The sequence below is a fragment of the Nerophis ophidion genome, linkage group LG15 (assembly GCF_033978795.1).
Source record: "Nerophis ophidion isolate RoL-2023_Sa linkage group LG15, RoL_Noph_v1.0, whole genome shotgun sequence".
NCBI lineage: Eukaryota > Metazoa > Chordata > Actinopteri > Syngnathiformes > Syngnathidae > Nerophis > Nerophis ophidion.
Genome location: NC_084625.1, coordinates 40,599,413 through 40,621,883, shown reverse-complemented (window position 1 = coordinate 40,621,883; position 22,471 = coordinate 40,599,413). Strand labels below are relative to the sequence as shown.

Sequence of the window (22,471 nt, the reverse complement as noted above, 5' to 3'; positions counted from 1 at the left end):
GCTTCGAACTGTGCATGTTTGAGCTGGATGGGGCGTGGCCTCCAGCTCCAGCTGAATTTCGGGAGATTTTTGGGACAAAATTTCTTCCAGGACTTTTTCGGGAGAGGCGCTTAATTTCGGGAGCCTCCCAGAAAATCCGGGAGGGTTGGCAGGTATGCTTGTAGCTTGGATCGGACTGGCAAAAAATGTCCGCTACAACCCGAGACGTCAAACGCACGCGTCATCATTCTGCGCCGTTTTCAACAGGAAACTTTGGGGTAAATTTAAAATTCCAATTTCGTAAACTAAAAATGCCGTATTGGCATGTGTTGCAATGTTAAAATGTTATCATTGGTATATAAACTATCAGACTGTGTGGTCGGTAGTAGTGGGTTTCAGTAGGCCCTTAACCAAACATGAAACTTTAATCTGTTTTTAACTTTTAACTTTTTTTTAATTGTTTTTTAAAAAAATACTCTCATTTGTTTGCGTTAAAATTCTGGCAAGTGGTGAGGATTGTACCACCTCTGCCTCAGTTTGAGCCAGGAGAAAACCCTGGTTAACCATAAACAATGTTAGCTTTGCTTCTTACACAACAGTGTTGCAGTATGTGTGTAAATGCTATCATTCTTTTATAAGCGCCGATGGAAAACAAACAGCGACTTACCACGGAGGACATCAGTGCAGAGTCTGGTAAGATGTTCATCTGAGGGCGACCTGCCCTGGAACACACAAACAAACCTCAAACAGATTGTAAAAAAATAGTCTTCATCTTTATCCGGCCTTGACATTCACAGTAGAACCTTAACGCTCCTATAAAAATAACGCTTCTATATCCAATAAATCCAATGTTTATTCAGTCAATTGTGAATATGTACTCACTGGCTTTCCAGGATATCCAGGCTGACCTGGTTGACCTGGCAACCCGTCCAGGCCAGGAACTCCTCGGGGACCGACAGCACCCGTGTGGCCCACGTGGCCCATATCTCCCTTATTGCCATCCAGCCCCCTAAGACCCTCCTCACCTTTCCATCCTTTCTGAAGGAGGGAAGACAAGAGAAAATGTGACTTTCTTTACCAAGAGTCAATCAAACACATCATCACTTCATACACATTTAAGAGTGGATGACACACAAAACTGGGCAACCATTCTTTGAAATGATGTCTTGGGGAAACAAGTATCAGAATACATCGGCCGGCATCTCAAACTTAGACCTAGACCAACTTTAATGATCCACAAGGACAATGCAGGTACAGTGGGGCAAAAAAGTATTTAGTCAGCCACCGATTGTGCAAGTTGTCCCACTTAAAAGGATGACAGAGATCTGCAATTTTCATCATAGGTACACTTCAACTCTGAGAGACAGAATGTGAAAAAAAAAATCCAGGAATTCACATTGTAGGAATTTTAAATAATTTATTTGTAAATTATGGTGGAAAATAAGTATTTGGTCAACCATACAAAGCTCTCACTGATGGAAGGAGGTTTTGGCTCAAAATCTCACGATACATGGCCCCATTCATTCTTTCCTTAACACGGATCAATCGTCCTGTCCCCTTAGCAGAAAAACAGCCCCAAAACATGATGTTTCCACCCCCATGCTTCACAGTAGGTATGGTGTTCTTGGGATGCAACTCAGTATTCTTCTTCCTCCAAACACGACGAGTTGAGTTTATACCAAAATGGATACATGGATGATACATCAGAGGATTGGGAGAATGTCATGTGGTCAGATGAAACCTAAATAGAACTCGTCGAAAACCAGACCTACTGTGAAGCATGGGGGTGGAAACATCATGCTCTGGGGCTGTTTTTCTGCTAAGGGGACAGGACGATTGATCCGTGTTAAGGAAAGAATGAATGGGGCCATGTATCGTGAGATTTTGAGGCAAAACCTCCTTCCATCAGTGAGAGCTTTGAATAGTTGACCAAGTACCAACCTCGTCACGTCCGTTGTGTCCTGAGCAAGACACTTCACCCTTGCTCCTGATGGGTGCTGGATAGGCGCCTTGCATGGCAGCTCCCTCCATCAGTGTGTGAATGTGTGTGTGAATGGGTAAATGTGGAAGTAGTGTCAAAGCGCTTTGAGTACTTTGAAGGTAGAAAAGCGCTATACAAGTACAACCCATTTATCATTTAAATGCTTATTTTCTACCATAATTTACAAATAAATTCTTTAAAAATCCTACAATGTGAATTCCTGGATTTTTTTTCACATTCCGTCTCTCACAGTTGAAGTGTACCTATGATGAAAATTACAGACCTCTGTCATCATTTTAAGAGGGAGAACTTGCACAATCGGTGGCTGACTAAATACGTTTTTGCCCCACTATATGTAAACACAAAAGGGATTTAAATGTAATACAAATCAACATACGAGGCAGAAAAAGCCATAGCTCCAGAAATTGTGATCCTCCAGTAAAGTATGCCTTTAGAAATAACCTTTTGTGATGTATATGTTTGCCCTAAAGTGGGGTTATTAAATTTCCACAGGCATGAATGTATTGATTGTGTAATTCTTCCAAAGAAGCCACTCGGCTTGTCGGGGCTGCAGAACAAGAGAGAAAGGATTATATCTAAAACTGCAACATCTATTTTGACTCACCTCTCCTTCCCGTCCTCTGGGTCCCACTTGGCCCTGATGGAATTCAAGGAGCGAGAGCAGAGCGGGTGAGGATGAAAAAGAAGAAGAGAGAGAAAGAAATGAAAAATGAGTGCTTTCATATCAAAGACGTCAGAGGATCACAACTTGGTGATACACAACTCATGTCGAAGATGTCAACTTTCACAACATTTTCCATCGTTTACAATATGTAACGCTGCTTTTGTGCTTTTTCATAAGGTGATAAAAAATGCATCTGCAAGTCTTTTATTGCTGACAAAAAAAAAAAATCGGTTTTGCAGGATTAAACACATGAACATTTTTCTATCTGGGACTCCAGGCGTGTCCCAAAAAATATCATCTTTTTCTTTTTGTCAACACTTTCACACAATTTAGTGGTTATGGTTTATATTCTTTAAGACAGCCCAAAGTAGGAATGGGTGTTAAGTTTTATTTTGGTACCAAGTAAATACAGGGCTAGTATCGCCTATACCAATATTTTGACTTGAAACGCCATAATCATTGAACAATTTTATAAATGTGTCTTTACTTAGTTGATTATGACTATAATAACACAGGGAAAATAGTTTAGTGAAAATAAAAATAAAAAGTTTTTGATACTTACAGTACACTACAGTATGAACACATGTACATATACATATAAAATATGTAATATTTCATTTAACTACACCGAATCATGTAATAAAAAAAGGTACTACTAATGCAGAATTACAAATATATAAACCTAAGAATGTCAATTTAACAACATAATTAACTGTAATTGTGGGCAGATATTTGCAAAACATAACGTCAATACTAAGGGGAGCAGGAGTATGAGAAATGTGTGACTTTTTATGTAACCAAACAAAAAAAATATTTGCAAATAAAAAAGTGTTTTTCAAAAAATTGAATTAAAGATATGCATTTTTCAAACAAAAACAAGATTTGTTTGAAAAAACTATTTTGTCCGCAATCTTATCTAATATATATATCGATTTGCAACAAAAGCAAAATGGTGTGCAAATAAAAAAGATTTGCAAACAAAATTTTTTTTGGGGGGGACCAGAAATATATATTTTTTTTAAAAACTATTTGCACCTGAAAAAAAAGAATTGTACTCCTAATCTTAATCTATAATCCAAAAGACTGTTAACATATCTAACAAAGTAAATTCCAAAATTCAGGGAGATGTATATCTCCCTGAATGTATATATATATATATATATATATATATATATATATATATATATATATATATATATATATATATACATATATATATATATATGTATATATATATATATATGTATATATGTATACATATAAATAGATGTATATATATATTGTATGTATATATATACATATGTATATACACATATGCTTTTAGAAAAACATAAATATGTATATTTATACATATACTTTTGTTTATAGATTTACATGTGTATATACATACATGTATAAACACATATATGTACTTAAATACATTTATACAGTATATATACATATACATATGTGTGTGTGTATATATATATATATATATATATATATATATATATATATATATATATATATATATATATATATATATATATATATATATATATATATATATATATATATCCATCCATTTTTCTACCGCTTATTCCCTTTCGGGGTCGCGGGGGGCGCTGGCGCCTATCTCAGCTACAATCGGGCGGAAGGCGGGGTACACCCTGGACAAGTCGCCACCTCATCGCAGGGCCAACACAGATAGACAGACAACATTCACACTCACATTCACACACTAGGGCCAATTTTGTGTTGCCAATCAATATGTATATGGTTGTACTTGCATAGCGCTTTTCTACCTTCAAGGTACTCAAAGCACTTTGACATTACTTTCACATTTACACACACATTCACACACTGATGGAGGGAGCTGCCATGCAAGGCGCCCACCAGTACCCATCAGGAGCAAGGGTGAAGTGTCTTGCTCAGGACACAACGGACGTGACGAGGTTGGTACTAGGTGGGATTTGAACCAGGGACCCTCGGGTTGCGCACGGCCACTCTCCCACTGTGCCACGCCGTCCCTATATATATGTATATGTGCATATAAATATATATATATGCACATATACACATGTATATTTATTTATATACTTTTATATATACATATACATGTGTATATACATACATATATAAACACATATATGTACTTAAATACATATATATAGTATATATACATATACATATATGTGTGTGTGTATGATATGTATTATATTATATATGTACACAGTTTTGTTTACATATTTGTGTATGTATATATGTATTATATATATATATATACACGTATATGTGTGTGTATGAATATATGTATTATATTATATATGTACACAGTTATATATACATATGCGTGTATGTATATATGTATATATATATATATATAAATATATATATATATATATATATATATATATATATGAAAATATATATATATATATACACAAAGTGCAGCCTGTGTACATTGGTGTGATAAAATAAGCAGCAGCGAAAATAGAGCTACAATAATATGTAACAAGAAAAGCTATGTTGTCTGTAAAAGAAACAAGGTATGTATACTGTGTACAGTACACTTTTTGTTCTTTACAACCACTAAACTGCATTTTACAACTCTTACTGTGCAACAATATTTAATAACAGTAAAAATACATTGATTTAAACATTTTAACTAAAAACAGCTCTTACAATTCAAGTTTTTTGAATAAATAAATCTAATAGAAAACTATTGTGTGCATGTAATCATAGTTAGTGGTAGGTTTGATGAATTGGGCTCCAGCGCACAAGCGTGGCTCACAAACAATGTTTGGATTAGTGATCATTTTGCGAGAGGAAATAATGTCACACAGCAAATCAAAGCGCGCTGATTGCATTTTTCTAAACAGTCCCCATGGCGAGTCCTTGCACTCATCCAAGTGCTGAAGGAAGAAAATGAGTTTGGTCTGTATTTAAGCAGGTGCCCTCTGGGATTACTTTTTGGATTAGATGCTTGATGAACCAATATAGCTTTGAAACATTGATGCGGGTTTAGTCCGTGCAGTTACTCCTCATTGAAGCCCGAGAGTGTCGCCTTCCCTGCTGAATGACGAAGGAAAGAGAGAGTTTGAGTCTTAAAAACCAATGCGGTCAAGTATTCACCCTTATAATAATACTTATGATATAGAAAAAAAATTGCGTATATACAAGGAGAAATCTTTACAGAAAAACACGTCACACTGTCGTGACTCTCTGATTTATTTGCTGGCAAACTGCCTGGCTGCCCGTCCTCCCTTCACATTGGCAGAGATTTAAAAAAAAACTAAGTGACCATTTTCCTGTACAATCTCGGTTATCGTACACCAAACATTTTGTGTAAAAATCTAGCCTGTTTGCTTGCATGCCATTCCTAAAAACCAGTGATCATGATCAAAATTAAAGATAAAAGTCATTTTTAATTTACTTTCCCTAAATATCTAAAACTATTCATATTCTCTTCATGTCATACTATGCTCTTTCCACTGCTGTTGTTGTTAGTATTAGTTTGTATCCAATCAGAATTCAGCTATCTTATGTTGCCATGCTATACAAAATCTGCCAGAGGCCTTTAGAATCAACAATGCGAGCGCCTGACGCTGTGATTGGATATACACTTGGGAGTCCCAAGTGAGTATCCAATCACAAGTCGCGAAAACAGGAAGTGGCACCAGAACTGTACGAGCCATGGAAACCCACAGAAAACTCACCAGTACAACCATAGACATCTTATAAACAGACACAGCATTAACTAATGTTACGCGAGAAATTGGGCCGCCATCTTGAAGTGGTGATGAGGAGTCGGCTAGCAGCCTAAACTGACAGCTGACAGGTAGAAAACAAAGATCCCAGGCTGGTGTTCAGGGTTTTACTGCTCAAATGAGCGGACTGTAAGTAAGATTTAACTTTAACGTACTATTGGTTGGATTTTGTGGAAAGAATATTACCACGGAGTTGAGAAGGAGCAAATATCTTCAATGGTACTGAAATTGTAGACGCTAGCAAACAAGAGTATGACCATAATATAATTGCTTGTCAATGAAATGAATTACATTTAAAAATGTCATACTTGAATAACATAAAGTTGAAATAAATGATAAAGATACAATTGTTCAAAATTCAAAATTCACCAGCCGCCACTGATTATGATGCATTCTCATTTTAGGCGAAGTATAAGAAAATACTTCCTTAACAGTATAATTGTAACCAGTAATAAGTCTTCATGTAACAATATTCAAATATTAATTTTGGGTAATACAGAATTTGGTTTTATAGTGAATCCAGTGAAACAGCTTGGTGGTTTTAGCTGATATAAAGACTTTCAGGTGTTTATATATGTTTAAGTATTTGGCTTTTATCCAAAGCGACATACATAAAAAATACATATAAAACAACCACTGTAAACATGATCATACAAGGGAAGAATGTAATACAAAATATTAATACAAAGTGTCAAGACAGAATAAACTCTCTGGTGCTGCAGCAACAGAGATACAGTTTATAGGTCCCTAAGATATATAGATGTCTGATGTATTCATACATTAGATACCCCCCCCTATACAATATCCTACCCTAATACCCTACTGTGCAATACTACCCTTCGAGTCCAATACATCCGACACTGATTGTTATTTACTACTCTGGTACTCTTGTCTTGTTCTGTGTATTGTACAGTATTTTGTATTTATGTAGTGTTTTGTACATTGTACAGGATGTCATGTTTTGGTGATCATGTTTAGTTTGGCTTTGTTCTGTTTGGTTTTTGCACTCTGTCAGTTCCTGTTTTTTCACTCCCTGCTTTGTTTCCATGACAACCCATTCGTTTTCACCAGTCTTCATGTCACGCACCTGATTCATTTGGACTCGTGCACCTGTTGTTAATCACGTCACATCTATTTAAGCCTGTAGTTGCCAGGCAGTCAGCCTGGCGACATTACCCTCTACACACCCTTTTTGTTTATGCTGATGACCCATGCCGCTCTTTTTCATGCTCTTTTCTCATTCCAAGTAAGTTTTCTTTATTCATGCCATAGTTTGCAAGTTTTGTTTTATGTCCATAGTTTTGCCTTTGTGGTAGTTTTGTTTTCTTAGCCGAGTTTTGAACCTCTGCTGAGAGCACCTGTTGTTTGTTCCTTTTTTTCGAGTTAAGATTGAAATCATGTTTTTACCTTCACGCCATGTCCGATCCAGTCGCTTTGCACCACGGGAAAACAAATCACGCCATAGTCCAAGTCTTGACAGAATTGCTCATTATTTTTATTGGATAGTAGTCTGTTTATTTCAATTGATAGTTTTTCCTTTGTGTAATTTAGTTTTACCCCATGTTTGTTCCCACTACCGCACCTTAAGTTGGAGTCCTTAATCTCGTCATATGCACATATAATGACAATAAAGTCCATTCTATTCTATTCTATTCTATTCTATTCTATTCTGTTCTATTCTATTATTTATGTGGGCTATGCGCATGTATATATAACCTAATCATATTGTTTCTTGAACTTAAAAATAGCTGACGGTTTTTTTCCCCCTTCTGTGTCATTCCCAATTTTGATCTCGGAAGAATATTCTATTACTGTTATGAATAATAAAACATGCCAAAACATGTGTCCTTTATCATAGCTACACATATGACAACAAAGGTAATATTAATTAAATGCGCTGACAGTTCATTGCTCCTGAAAAATGAATTGCACTGAGTGGAACGGATCACCACTCCAAGATGGTGGTCCCGCTTCTCGTCAGTGCCAGTAGGCAGTAGCGCTCGATGCCGCATCTACCTATATGATGTCTTTGAGTACAATAACCACGAAGATTAAGTGTCTGTCATCTGCTGTGGACAGACGAAGCCAAGCAATGCAGGTTTAGCTAGAGGTGTATTCTCCCGCGACGGAAATCACTTTTTGGCAGGGAATCCCATTTTGGCGTGCCGGCCACTTTCACACGAATCAAAGAACTACGACCGTACCACTGGCTTATACGGCGTCGGATGGGTGCTACAAATTGTGAGTTCAAATATTTTATTTCTTTATTTTTTTTCATTTCTATTATACAATTATTTTAATTTTGACAGTACCACGTACGATATGTTTTAATTGCTAAAGCGGGTTTATTGAATGTTAAATGGGATGAAAAATAGACATAGGGTGCAAGTGTGTTTCTGTATAGCATCTCCAGCCATGTCCATGTGGTGACTTAAATCACGGTAATTTGGGAGGTGAAGTCGGACTAAGTAGGACATCACTGGAGGCTCAGGTGAGGAACGCACGGCCCGCCACTGGAAAGAACGTAGTACCCACACAAACAATCTCACGGGTTGATAACTCAGTCTCTGTACTTCTGTATTATTGAGTACGACGGCAAAATAATCCACCATAGAGCCAAAGAAAGTTGCGAGTTGTAGCAGAGTGGTGTGGACTTGCCGACGAGCACATCAGTTGAATCGTTTTATGTAAGTATAGTCTAGTCGCGTGAGAACAGTTGCCAAGGTGTTTTTTTGATACAACGGAGTGCCGGCAGTTTGGTAAAGAAGGTGGGAAACACGACTCAATTCGAGATATAACTGAGAAAAGTATGAAGGTGGTATGCATGGGGGTCTCCCTTCGCTCTCTGGCTTCTACTCGGGCTCTTTCTTTCAGGGCGGAAGGCTAGGACTAGCCGTGCGACTGGGGAAAGCTTCCTCCGGCGGGTTTGCGATCCGTCTGGCTCCTGGCGGTGTTGTTCCTTACTTCACGAGATTCTCCCATGGTACCACCGCCTCGTCCTTTTCGTCTGTTGCTGGGATGACTGTCCGTCACACCCCCTCTTCGCCTGCTGCAGAAGCGCCCATCCGGCCATCCTTGCACTCGTCTTCTTGGATGTGGCTATCCTCCAGGCGCATCCCATGCCGACAGCAGCAGAGTCATGGGCAAGAGTGAAAAACCTCTTCGGCTGAGGGATTGCATGGCCTATTACTTGTCTTTTACTTCCTCGTCGGGCGCAAAGCTGGCCGTTTAATGGATGCCCTCAGCGACAGAATCTGTGCATAGTCCTCCGCTTCAGAACCAGGGCTTTGTCCTCCGCTTCCACTCCGCGCTTGTTCGCCTCCTCTACCCCCCTGCCTGTGGGGACTCATGCCTTGACTAATATGAGTCAAGCTGGTTCGTTCTTCCTCCACCCTCCTTAAGTTTTGGACTTGTGTTTAAATCTGGGACTTCTTAACAAGTGTAAGTGGAGGCGTACTGTTATGATCCCACATGACCTTTTGGAAAGTGTTGGTCCCCTCACCTGTTTTCTGATTGACAGTCAGGAAACACACCTGGTTCCTGGTCCTTGAGGACGATACAGCACTAGTGGGACACAGGCAACGATGAGTCCGAGTACAGAGAGGACGTGGAACTTCTGGTGGATTGGTGCAAAAGCAACCACATCTGCATTGATTAAAAAAAAACAAGGAGATGGTGGTGGGCTTCAAGAAGGTCAGACACCTATTGGATGTGGCTATCCTCCAGGCGCATCCCATGCCGACAGCAGCAGAGCCATGGGCGAGAGTGAAAACCTCTTCGGCTGAGGGATTGCATGGCCTATTATTTGTCTTTTACTTCCTCGTCGGGCGCAAAGCTGGTCGTTTAATGGATGCCCTCCGCGCCAGAACCTGGGCATAGTCCTCCCCTTCAGAACCGGAGCATAGTCCTCCGCTTCCACTCCGCGCTTGTTCGCTTCCTTTACCCCGCTGGCTGCGGGGACTCATGCCTGGACTGGTGTGAGTCCCGCTGGTTTGTTCTTCCTCCACCCTCCTTAAATTTTGGACTTTTGTTTAAATCTGGGACTGCTTAACAAGTGTGAGTGGAGGCGTACTATTATGATCCCACGTGACCTTTTGGAAAGTGTTGGTCCCCTCACCTGTTTCCTGATTGAGAATCAGGAAACACACCTGGTTCCTGGTCCTTGAGGACGATACGGCACTAGTGGGACACAGGCAACGATGAGTCCGAGTACAGAGAGGACGTAGAACTTCTGGTGGATTGGTCCAAAAGCAACCATATCTGCTGCATCAATTTAAAAAAAACAAGGAGACGGTGGTGGACTTCAAGAAGGTCAGACACCTATTGGATGTGGCTATCCTCCAGGCGCATCCCATGCCGACAGCAGCAGAGTCATGGGCAAGAGTGAAAACCTCTTCGGCTGAGGGATTGCATGGCCTATTACTTGTCTTTTACTTCCTCGTCGGGCGCAAAGCTGGTCGTTTAATGGATGCCCTCAGCGACAGAACCTGTGCATAGTCCTCTGCTTCAGAACCAGGGCGTAGTCCTCCGCTTCCACTCCGCGCTTGTTCGCTTCCTTTACCCCGCTGGCTGCGGGGACTCATGCCTGGACTGGTGTGAGTCCCGCTGGTTTGTTCTTCCTCCACCCTCCTTAAATTTTGGACTTTTGTTTAAATCTGGGACTGCTTAACAAGTGTGAGTGGAGGCGTACTATTATGATCCCACGTGACCTTTTGGAAAGTGTTGGTCCCCTCACCTGTTTCCTGATTGAGAATCAGGAAACACACCTGGTTCCTGGTCCTTGAGGACGATACGGCACTAGTGGGACACAGGCAACGATGAGTCCGAGTACAGAGAGGACGTAGAACTTCTGGTGGATTGGTGCAAAAGCAACCACATCTGCATTGATTAAAAAAAAACAAGGAGATGGTGGTGGGCTTCAAGAAGGTCAGACACCTATTGGATGTGGCTATCCTCCAGGCGCATCCCATGCCGACAGCAGCAGAGCCATGGGCGAGAGTGAAAACCTCTTCGGCTGAGGGATTGCATGGCCTATTAGTTGTCTTTTACTTCCTCGTCGGGCGCAAATCTGGCCGTTTAATGGATGCCTTCCGTAACAGAACCTGTGCATAGTCCTCTGCTTCAGAACCTGGGCATAGTCCTTCGCTTCCACTCCGCGCTTGTTTGCCTCCTCTACCCCGCTGCCTGTGGGGACTCATGCCTGGACTAATGTGAGTCCCGCTGGTTCGTTCTCCCTCCACCCTCCTTAAGTTTTGGACTTTTATTTAAATCTGGGACTGCTTAACAAGTGTGAGTGGAGGCGTACTATCATGATCTCACATGACTGTTTGGCGAATGTTGGTCCCCTCACCTGTTTCCTGATTGACGATCAGGAAACACACCTGGTTCCTGGTCTATGAAGAGGATACAGCACTTGTGGGACACAGGCAACGATGAGTCCGAGTACAGAGAGGACGTAGAACTTTTGGTGGATTGGTGCAAAAGCAACCACAACTGCATCGATTTAAAAAAAACAAGGGGATGGTGGTGGACTTCAAGAAGGTCAGACACCTATTTTCCCCCTGCGCATCAAAGGAGCCGGTGTGTAAGGGGTCTTCGGCTTCAGGTATTTGGGGGGACCTCACCTGGAGCCACACTATTCCCGTCAGCTTAAGAAGCAGCACCACCATTTTTACTTCCTCAGGAAGCTGCAACATGCTGGACTGGGGAGCTCGATCCTTACGAGCCTCTACATACTGTATGTGTGGTGGAGAGCACCGGTGTGCTGGTGCCGAGCACACCGGTGTGGCACAAAAGCTGCACGGCTCAAGAGAGGAAGGCATCCCTATCAATGCATCACCAATGATTCCACCCACCCTGCACACCCATTTTTTGACCCCTTACCCCGAGGCCGGAAGGAGGCTGTCAAGCATTAGGAGTAGGATCACCAGACTGAGCAACAGCTTTTTTCTGGAATATGTTGGACTGATGATCGGTAGCAATGGGGACTAATCTCTTACCCCACAACCCCACCCAATCCGTGCACAAGGCAACCACGGTTTAGGACTGAAGTTCTGTCTTCTCACTTTTACATCGAATCGTCTACTTTTCTTGGGCACTTTTCTTCGACACTCGTAGTTTAGACATTAGATGCCTGATTAGAAAAAGGTGCATGCTTCATAGTGGAAGACAAGTCTTGTACACAGTCCTACTCTTTTTCCCTGTAGGAATCAGAAAGTCTTTAGGAAGACAAATTCACATTTCTGCAGCGACACAGTTGTCATTCAGTGCCAAGGCGTTGGCGTTTTGGGAGTTAGCGGCACATAGGCTGCTCTCAAACATTGTGGCTTCACAGAGTCAACATTGAACCAATAGAATCGCTGGATATTTCTCAAGTGTCAAAAGCAAGATTACACAATCCAGTCACTGAGACTCACAACAGGAGAAAAGGACACACTCACAGGCCTGAGATTGGATCCATCGTCTAATCCCTCCCGCGGGAAGGAACGATCAATACCCCGGTAATCAATACTTGGACTTATTCTTAAATGGAACTTATTCAGTGTCGTTAGGGAAATAATGAAATCGAAATCTTGGCTCGCAATTTAGGAAATAGAGATCACTTAAAAAGTGTGTCTTTTAGGTCGCAAACAATTATTTATCATAAAGATGATCGTGATCTTTCTTCATGCACATGAAAGAAACAACTAGGGTATGGTCTGCATCCCATTGTGTTTCATTTGATCACTTTCTGTTTCCTGTCTTTTACTCTTTGAATGGCATTGTTTACCTGCTGTACTTTTTACATTATTTTACCCTTTCTAGCTACTGTACCTTTTAGCTTCTTTCTTGTTGCCTTATTTTACTTTTTTCCTTATTTCTACCATTTTCTGCCTACTTTTTTGCCTTATTTTGCCTACTTCTCACTTTATTTTTTTATTTTTATTTTACTCGTTTACCCACTTGTACTTATTCTTATCTTGTTTACCTTCTTTTAGTTGTTACCCTATTTTTTACCTTCTTTTACCTGCTTTTTATTTTATTTTTTTTTTCTCTTATAATCTTTATTACCTACCTTCTTACACCTAGTCGTTTACCTTCTATTTAACCTCATGTTTTACTTTATTTTTACCTTTATCTACCTATATTTTGTCTTTTTACTTAATATTGAATTCCTTTTACTTTTTTTTTTACAATTTTTTAACCTACTTTTTTTACTTTCTATTTAATCTCTTTACCTTCTTTTACTTTTTTCTAACTACTTTTTTACCTTCTTTTACTTCCTTTGGTCATGTCTGTGTGTTCATGTTTTGTTTTAGTCATGTTCGGTTTTGTTTTTTGGACACTCAGTTCCTGTTCTTGCACTTTCGGTTTGTTTTGTTACCATAGCAACTCATTAGTTTTTACCATGTACTCATGCCACGCCCCTGTCCTTATGTCTCACACCTGTTTTCACTAATCACCACAGTATTATTTAAGCCTGTCTGTTTCTGTTGTTCATCCTGGCAACATCACCTCCTTCTCACGTCTACCACCTGCTATGCCTTCCATGCCAATGATCCATGCCCCTTGTTGTTTTGCATGTACGTTTTTTGCTATTCATGCCATTGTGCAAGTGTTTTGTTTTATATTCATAGTTTTGTTTCATTGCTAAGTTTGTTCTCCGCCATTGTGCGCGACTTTGGTTTGCCTTTTTGTAGTTTGTTGGTAAAAATAAATCATGTGCTTACATTCACGTCTTGCCCGTTCCAACGTTCCTTTACCTCGGGAAAACAATCGAAGCCCAAGTCCTAGTCTTGACACCTTTTTGACCTTTTTGCATCTTATTTTACCCACTTCTGACCTTATTTTACCTACATTTTAGAGTACCTTTTTTTAAACTTTCTTTTACCTACTTTTTACTTTCTTTTAATCTACTTTTGACTCTCTTTGCCCTTCTTTGACCTACACTATATTGCCAAAAGTATTTGGCAACCCAACCAAATGATGAGAATCAGGTGCCCTAATCACTTGGCCCGGCCACAGGTGTATAAATTCAAGCACTTAGGCATGGAGACTTTTTCTACAAACATGTGTGAAAGAATGGGCCACTCTCAGTGATTTCCAGCGTGGAACTGTCATAGGATGCCACCTGTGTAACAAATCCAGTCATGAAATTTCCTCGCTCCTAAATATTCCAAAGTCAACTGGCAACTTTATTATTCGAAAATGGAAGAGTTTGGGAACAACAACAACTCTGCCACAAAGTGGTAGGCCACGTAAACTGACAGAGAGGGGACAGCGGATGATGAAGCAAATAGTGCAAAGAGGTCGCCGACTTTCTGCACAGTCAGTTGCTACAGTGATCCAAACTTCATGTGACCTTCCAATTAGCCCACGAACAGAACGCAGAGAGCTTCATGGAATGGGTTTCCATGGCCAAGCAGCTGAATCTAAGCCATTCATCACTAAGTCCAATGTAAAGCGTCGGATGCAGTGGTGTAAAGCACGTCGCCCCTCGACTCTAGGGCAGTGGGGACGCGTTCAAAAGCTGGGCTTGGTCCCTTTGTTCCAGTGAAAGGAACTTTGAATGCTCCAGTGTACTAAAACATTTTGATCAATTCCATGCTCCAATTTGGAGCGGGTCCCTTCCTCTTCCAACATGACAGTACACCAGTGCACAAAGCGAGGTCCATAAAGACATGGATGACAGAGTCTCGTGTGGATGAACTTGACTGGCCTGCTCAGAGTCCTGACCTGAACCCGGTGGAACACCTTTGGGATGAATTAGAACGGAGACTCAGAGCCAGGCCTTCTCGAATAGGTGACCTAACCACCGCGCTTTTGGAAGAATGGTTGAAAATTCCTATAAACACACTCCGCAACCTTGTGGACAGTCTTCCCAGAAGAGTTGAAGCTGTAATAGCTGCATAAGGTGGACCAACATTATATTGAACCCTATGGGTTATAAATGGGTCTTCCTCTTGGTCTGATGTTGGTCAGACATGTCCCAAAATCCTCCCTCGGGAGGCATCCGGGTAGCATCCTGAGCCGATGCCCGAACCACCTCATCCGGCTCCTCTCGCAGTGGAGGAAGACTATGTCTCCCGGCTGGCCTGGGAACGCCTCGGGATCTCACGGGAGGAGCTTGACGAAGTGGCTGGGGAGAGGGAAGTCTGGGTTTCTCTGCTTAGGCTGCTGCCCCTGCGACCCGACATCAGATAAGTGAAAAAAAATGGATGTATGGATGGATGGATGGGTTACGATTGGGATGGCACTTCAAGTTCATATGTGAGTCAGGGCAGGTGGCCAAATATACTTTTGGCAATATAGTGTACTTTTTTTCTTAATTGAGCCACATTTTTGCAAATAAGCAAAAGGACACAATTGACACCCTTCATAAGTTTTGTGCTCATATTCAAGAAGTGGTCAGGTTATTCCTCATGGTTTCCCCATGCTGACCTGAGTTCTCCATCTTGTGCCGCTACTTACAGGCCTCCCTATTTACTTGCCACTGGCTTCCACTCCGGATGCTTTTTCTAGCTTTTTCTATGTTCAAGTCTTTTTTTTTTGTACTGTTGTTTCTCCACTTCCTTAGATGTGTTGTTTTTCCGTCATCCATTGCCATAAATAGTTTGGTAATAACAATAGTATATGCATTTACTAAAGCAGAGAGACGCCAGTTTGTTTCTCAAGATTCCACTGTACCCCTCCATCCGTCCTTATGCACAGTCACTTAGAGTGCAACTTTTTGTTTAATCGGCCTGGAAACTGGTTGATTGGCAACACTAAATTGGCCCTAATGTGTGAATGTGAGTGTGAATGTTGTCTGTCTATCATACTTGCCAGTCTTGAGACCTCCAAATTCGGGAGATGGGGGGCAGGGGTGGGGCGGGGTTTGGTGGTAGCGGGGGATGTATATTGTAGCATCCCGGACGAGTGCTGCATGGGGTTCTGGGTATTTGTTGTGTTGTGTTTATGTTAGAGAGGCGGAGCCGGCAGTCCAACAGCGAGCCTAGGCACACCGTAGCCCAGACCAAGATGGTGGCGAGGAGGCGCGGTCAGCGGTCCGACAGCGGGGCAGGGCACACCGTAGCCCAGCCCAATTGGCAGCGAGGAGGCGTGGTCGGTGGTCCGACAGCGAGGCAAAGCACACCGTAACGCAGCCCAAGATGGCAGCGAGGAGGCGTGGCCAGCGGTCCGACAGTGAGGCAGGGCACGCCGGAACCCAGCCCAAGATGGCAGCGAGGAGGCGTGGTCGGCGGTCCGACAGCGAGGCAAAGCACACCGTAACGCAGCCCAAGATGGCAGCGAGGAGGCGTGGCCAGCGGTCCGACAGTGAGGCAGGGCACGCCGGAGCCCAGCCCAACATGGCGGTGAGGAGGCGTGGACGGCCAGGGAGCAGCGAGGCGGAGCGCGCCGGGAGCGACGCCGCAATCAAAATCAGGTGCGTGGATCGCGCACCTGGGGACAATTAGGTAATCCTCTCGCACTGTATAGAAGGGCGACGGCCGTGAACATCCGGGGGGAAGGCGGAGAAACGAGAAGGAGCCAGAGGGAAGCTGGCGCCGGGCGAGAGAGGAAGAGAGCAGGAGGCAGACGCGGAAAACTGGAAAGCGAGCCGACGAGCGAGCAGAGAAGAGGAGCTGAAAAGCGACCTGCACTGAGGTTTTATTTGCAAAAATAAACAATCACAACCCTGCTCAACAATGTCCCTATTTGGTGGTCCATGGAACTTGCACGACAGCGAGAGACTGTCACATTGTGTTACGGTGCTGATGTTCTCCCGAAATGTGTTGGTCATTCTTGTTTGGTGTGGGTTCACAGTGTGGCGCATATTTTCAACAGTGTCAAAGTTGTTTATACAGCCACCCTCAGTGTGACCTGCATGGCTGTTGACCAAGTATGCTTAGCATTCATTGTGCGTGTGAAAATCCGTAGATATTATGTGACCGGGCCATGTGGCATAAAAGCGGACGCGACGACAGGTTGAGGTGGGGGGGCGGGGTTTGGTGGTAGCGGGGGGTGTATATTTTAGCATCCCGGACGAGTTAATGCTGCAAGGGGTCCTAGGTATTTGTTCTGTTGTGTTTATGTTGTGTTACGGTGCAGATTTTCTCCCCAAATGTGTTTTTCATTCTTGTTTGGTGTGGGTTCACAGTGTGGCACATATTTGTAACAGTGTTAAAGTTGTTTATACGGCCACCCTCAGTGTGACCTCTATGGCTGTTGATCAAGTATGCCTTGCATTCACTTGTGTGTGTGTAAAAGCTGCAAATATAATTTGACTGGGCCGTATGGCGGAAAAGCAGAAGTGACGACAAGTTGAGGTGGGGGGCGGGGTTTGGTGATAGTGGGGGGGGTGTATTTTAGCATCCTGGACGAGTTAGTGTTGCAGGAGGTTCTGGGTATTTGTTCTGTTGTGTTTATGTTGTGTTACAGTGCGGATGTTCTCCCAAAATGTGTTTGTTATTCTTGTTTAGTGTGGGTTCACAGTAAGGCGCATATTTGTAACAGTGTTAAAGTTGTTTATACGGCCACCCTCAGTGTGACCTGTATGGCTGTTGATCAAGTATGCTTTGCATTCACTTGTGTGTATGTAAAAGCTGCAAATATATTTTGACTGGGCCGTATGGCGGAAAAGTTGAAGTGACGACAAGTTGAGGTGGGGGGCGGGATTTAGTGATAGTAGGGGGAGTGTATTTTAGCATCCTGGATGAGTTAGTGTTGCAAGGGATTCTGGGTATTTGTTATGTTGTGTTTATGTTGTGTTACGTTGCGGATTTTCTCCCCAAATGTGTTTTTCATTCTTGTTTGGTGTGGGTTCACAGTGTGGCGCCTATTTGTAACAGTGTTAAAGTTGTTTATACGGCCAACCTCAGTGTGACCTCTATGGCTGTTAAACAAGTATTTCTTGTATTCACTTGTGTGTGCGTAAAAGCTGCAAATATAATTTGACTGGGCCGTATGGCGGAAAAGCGGAAGTGACGACAAGTTGAGGTGGGGGGCGGGGTTTGGTGATAGTGGGGGGGGTGTATTGTAGCATCCTGGACGAGTTAGTGTTGCAGGAGATTCTGGGTATTTGTTCTGTTGTGTTTATGTTGTGTTACAGTGCGGATGTTCTCCCGAAATGTGTTTGTTATTCTTGTTTAGTGTGGGTTCACAGTAAGGCGCATATTTGTAACAGTGTTAAAGTTGTTTATACGGCCACCCTCAGTGTCACCTCTATGGCTGTTGATCAAGTATGCTTTGCATTCACTTGTGTGTGTGTGTATAAGCTGCAAATATAATTTGACTGGGGCGTATGGCGTAAAAGCGGAAGTGACGACAAGTTGAGGTGGGGGGCGGGATTTGGTGATAGTGGGGGGGGTGTATTTTAGCATCCTGGACGAGTTAGTGTTGCAAGGGATTCTGGGTATTTGTTATGTTGTGTTACGTTGCGGATTTTCTCCCCAAATGTGTTTTTCATTCTTGTTTGGTGTGGGTTCACAGTGTGGCGCCTATTTGTAACAGTGTTAAAGTTGTTTATACGGCCAACCTCAGTGTGACCTCTATGGCTGTTAAACAAGTATGCCTTGTATTCACTTGTGTGTGCGTAAAAGCTGCAAATATAATTTGACTGGGCCGTATGGCGGAAAAGCGGAAGTGACGACAAGTTGAGATGGAGGGCGGGGTTTGGTGATAGTGGGGTGGCGGGGGGGGTGTATAATAGCATCCTGGACGAGTTAGTGTTGCAAGGGATTCTGGGTATTTGTCCTGTTGTATTTATGTTGTGTTACGGTGCGGATTTTCTCCCCAAATGTATTTATCATTCTCGTTTAGTTTGGGTTCACAGTGTGGTGCATATTTGTAACAGTGTTAAAGTGGTTTATACGGCCACCCTCAGTGTGACCTCTATGGCTGTTGATCAAGTATGCCTTGTATTCACTTGTGTGTGTGTAAAAGCTGTTAATTTGATTTCACTGGGCCGCCACACTATTTGTATGGCGGAAAAGCGGACGCAACGACAGGTTGTAGAGGAGGCTAAAGGTGTGCCCATTATATTGTTGTCCGGGTGGAAATCGGGAGAACGGTTGCCCCGGGAGATTTTCGGGAGGGGCACTGAAATTTGGGAGTCTCCCAGGAAAATTGGGAGGGTTGGCAAGTATGCGGTCTGTTTGTGTTGATCCTGCGATGAGGTGGCGACTTGTCCACGGTGTATCCCTCCTTCCGTCCAAATGTAGGTATACAAGCTCCAGCACACTCCACGATCCCAAAGGGATAAGCGGTAGGAAATGGATGGACGGATGGATCACATATTTTTCCCAGAATTTGGCGCACCCCTAAATAAAACACTAATTTGCTTTGTCAGCTATAACACAAATCTAATATGTGGGTGTTTTGTTTGTTGACCTTCAATCAATTGGTTTTGCATGAAATATATCAAAACCCCCGTTAGTTGAGGACTTTCCATAGTTTTCATTGTCTCGTTGACAATTGCGCCTATATCATCCTGCTTTGCCTCGTTGTTCCGTCCCAGCTGAGTTTGAGCTGTGTCTCGTCAGAATGTTTACACACCGTTGCCTTTTGTTCCGTTTTTTTTTTTGTCTTGGACAATAGATGTTGCCGCTCTGTGTGAGAATACAATAGGAGATTCATTTTTTTTCCTACGCTGCCTTTATTTTCTGCATGTGGGGTCCAATCCAACCACCAAATATCACAGTTTAAACCTTAACTTGGTGACACATCAAAAGAAGGGCTAGTTTGTGATGATACACTTTTTAAAAAATATAAATTTTATATATTGTATTTGTTGTACTATTTACTGCAATGCTTTCAACTAGAGATGTCCGATAATAAATGCTTTAGAACAGGGGTCACCAACGCGGTGCCCGCGGGCACCAGGTAGCCCGTAAGGACCAGATGAGTAGCCCGCTGGCCTGTTCTAAAAATAGCTCAAATAGCAGCACTTACCAGTGAGCTGCCTTTATTTGGTCTCGCTTTGCTCGACATTTTTAATTCTAAGAGAGACGAAACTCAAATAGAATTTGAATATCGAAGAAAATATTTTAAAGACTTGGTCTTCACTTGTTTAAATAAATTCATTTTTTTTTTTTTACTTTGCTTCTTATAACTTTCAAAAAGACAATTTTAGAGAAAAAAATACAACCTTCAAAATTATTTTAGGATTTTTAAACACATATACCTTTTTACCTTTTAAATTCCTTCCTCTTCTTTCCTGACAATTTAAATCAATGTTCAAGTAACTTTATTTTTTTTATTGTAAAGAATAATTAATACATTTTAATTTAATTCTTCATTTTAGCTTCTGTTTTTTCGACGAACAATATTTGTGAAATATTTCTTCAATCTTATTATGATTAAAATTCAAAACAACTATTCCGTCAAATCTAGAACATCTTTAGAATCAAATTTAAATCTTATTTCAAAATATTTTGAATTTTTTTTTTAATTTTTGTTCTGGAAAATCTGAAAGAAATAAGGATTTGTCTTTGTTAGAAATATAGCTTGGTCCAATTCGTTATATATTCTAACAAAATGCAGATTGGATTTAAAACATGTCATCAAAATTCTAAAATTTTTCTTAATCACGAAAAATTACTAATGATGTTCCATAAATTATTTTTTTTAATTTTTCAAAAGATTCGAATTAGATAGTTTTACTCTTCTTTTTTTCGGTTGAATTTTGAATTTTAAAGAGTCAAAATTGAAGCAAGAAAATTAAATTTTCATTTTTTTTCCTGTTTGCTCCTCTTTTAAAACGTTCAATTAAGTGTTTTTCATCATTTATTCCCTACAAAAAACCTTCCGTAAAAGGAAAAAAAATGTACGACGGAATGACAGACAGAAATACCCATTTTTCATATATATGTAAATTTATTTATTAAAGGTAAATTGACCAAATTGGCTATTTCCGGCAATTTTGTAAAGTGTGTATCAAACTGGTAGCCCTTCGCATTAATCAGTACCCAGGAAGTAGCTCTTGGTTTCAAAAAGGTTGGCGACCCTTGCTTTAGAATGTTATATTGGAAATTATCGGTATGGGTTTCAAAAGTAAAATTAATGACTTTTTAAAACGCCACACACGGACGTAGGGGAAAGTAGATGCGTCTCCCAGTCAGCAGCCCCTCCCCTCTCCTCTCTCCCTTCTCCCACACACAACACAGGAGTTGACGACTGCAGCATGAGAGGTTTACTGGCGACGCTTGATGACATCATCAAATCGCGGCGAGCCCAGTATAACAACAACAAGAGTGTGTTGTTGCCGGTGCAAGCCAGCTCGCTCGGTGACTGACTAACGACACCAAGTCTATGGTTTGGGATTATTTTTAAAGTATGTCTGACGAATAAAAAAACTGGCAATTTGCAATGATTGCAAAAATTTGGTTATGCAAGGAGTAACCAAGACGTCTTCCTTTAACACATGTGTGTCAAACTCTGGCCCGCGGGCCAAATCTCCGGGGCAAGCATTCTGCCGATTTCCACCCGGACAAAAATATTGAGGGCGTTCCTTAAAGGCACTGTCTTTAGCATTCTCTATAACCTGTCGTCACGTCCGCATTTCCTCCATAAAAACAGCGTGCAGGCCCACTCGCATAATATATGCGGTTATTTCACACACATAAGTAAATGCAACGCATACTTGGTCAACAGCCATCAGGTCACACTGAGGGTGGCCGTATAAACAACTTTAACACTGTTACAAATATGCGCCACACTGTGAACCGACACCAAACAAGAATGAAAAACACATTTCGGGAGAACATCTGCACTGTAACATAACATAAACATAACAGAACAAATACCCAGAATCCCTTGCAGCACTAACTCTTTCGGGACGCTACAATATATTTTGATATTTATCTCAGAAGGCTGCAAATAGAAAGGAGGCATTAAATTTGTATTTAAATTTTATTTGATATGCCATTGATATTTTTTAATTATTATTATTATTATTTACAACTCGATTTTGCATGTCACTATAAAGTTATATAAGCCTTGCTTGTTCAATATTCAATGCAAAACTTGTTTGTGTCCCTATTAAAAGGTTCATTTGTTCAACCTTGGCCCGCGGCTTTGTTTAGTTTTAAATTTTGGCCCACTCTGTATTTGAGTTGG

At 41.5% G+C, this 22,471-nt stretch overlaps 1 protein-coding gene across 1 annotated transcript in view; it reads right to left on the bottom strand.

The window, feature by feature from the left end:
• LOC133569664 (collagen alpha-1(XXI) chain-like) overlaps positions 1–22,471 on the bottom strand; it is a 222,237-nt gene that overhangs the window by 33,234 nt on the left and 166,532 nt on the right. Inside the window, exons 13-15 of the mRNA XM_061922174.1 lie at positions 2,586–2,618; positions 862–1,017; positions 647–701 (exon numbers count right to left, since the gene is read on the bottom strand). Of these exons, the coding sequence (XP_061778158.1) occupies positions 647–701; positions 862–1,017; positions 2,586–2,618 (244 nt within the window). The remainder of the gene's footprint in view (positions 1–646; positions 702–861; positions 1,018–2,585; positions 2,619–22,471) is intronic.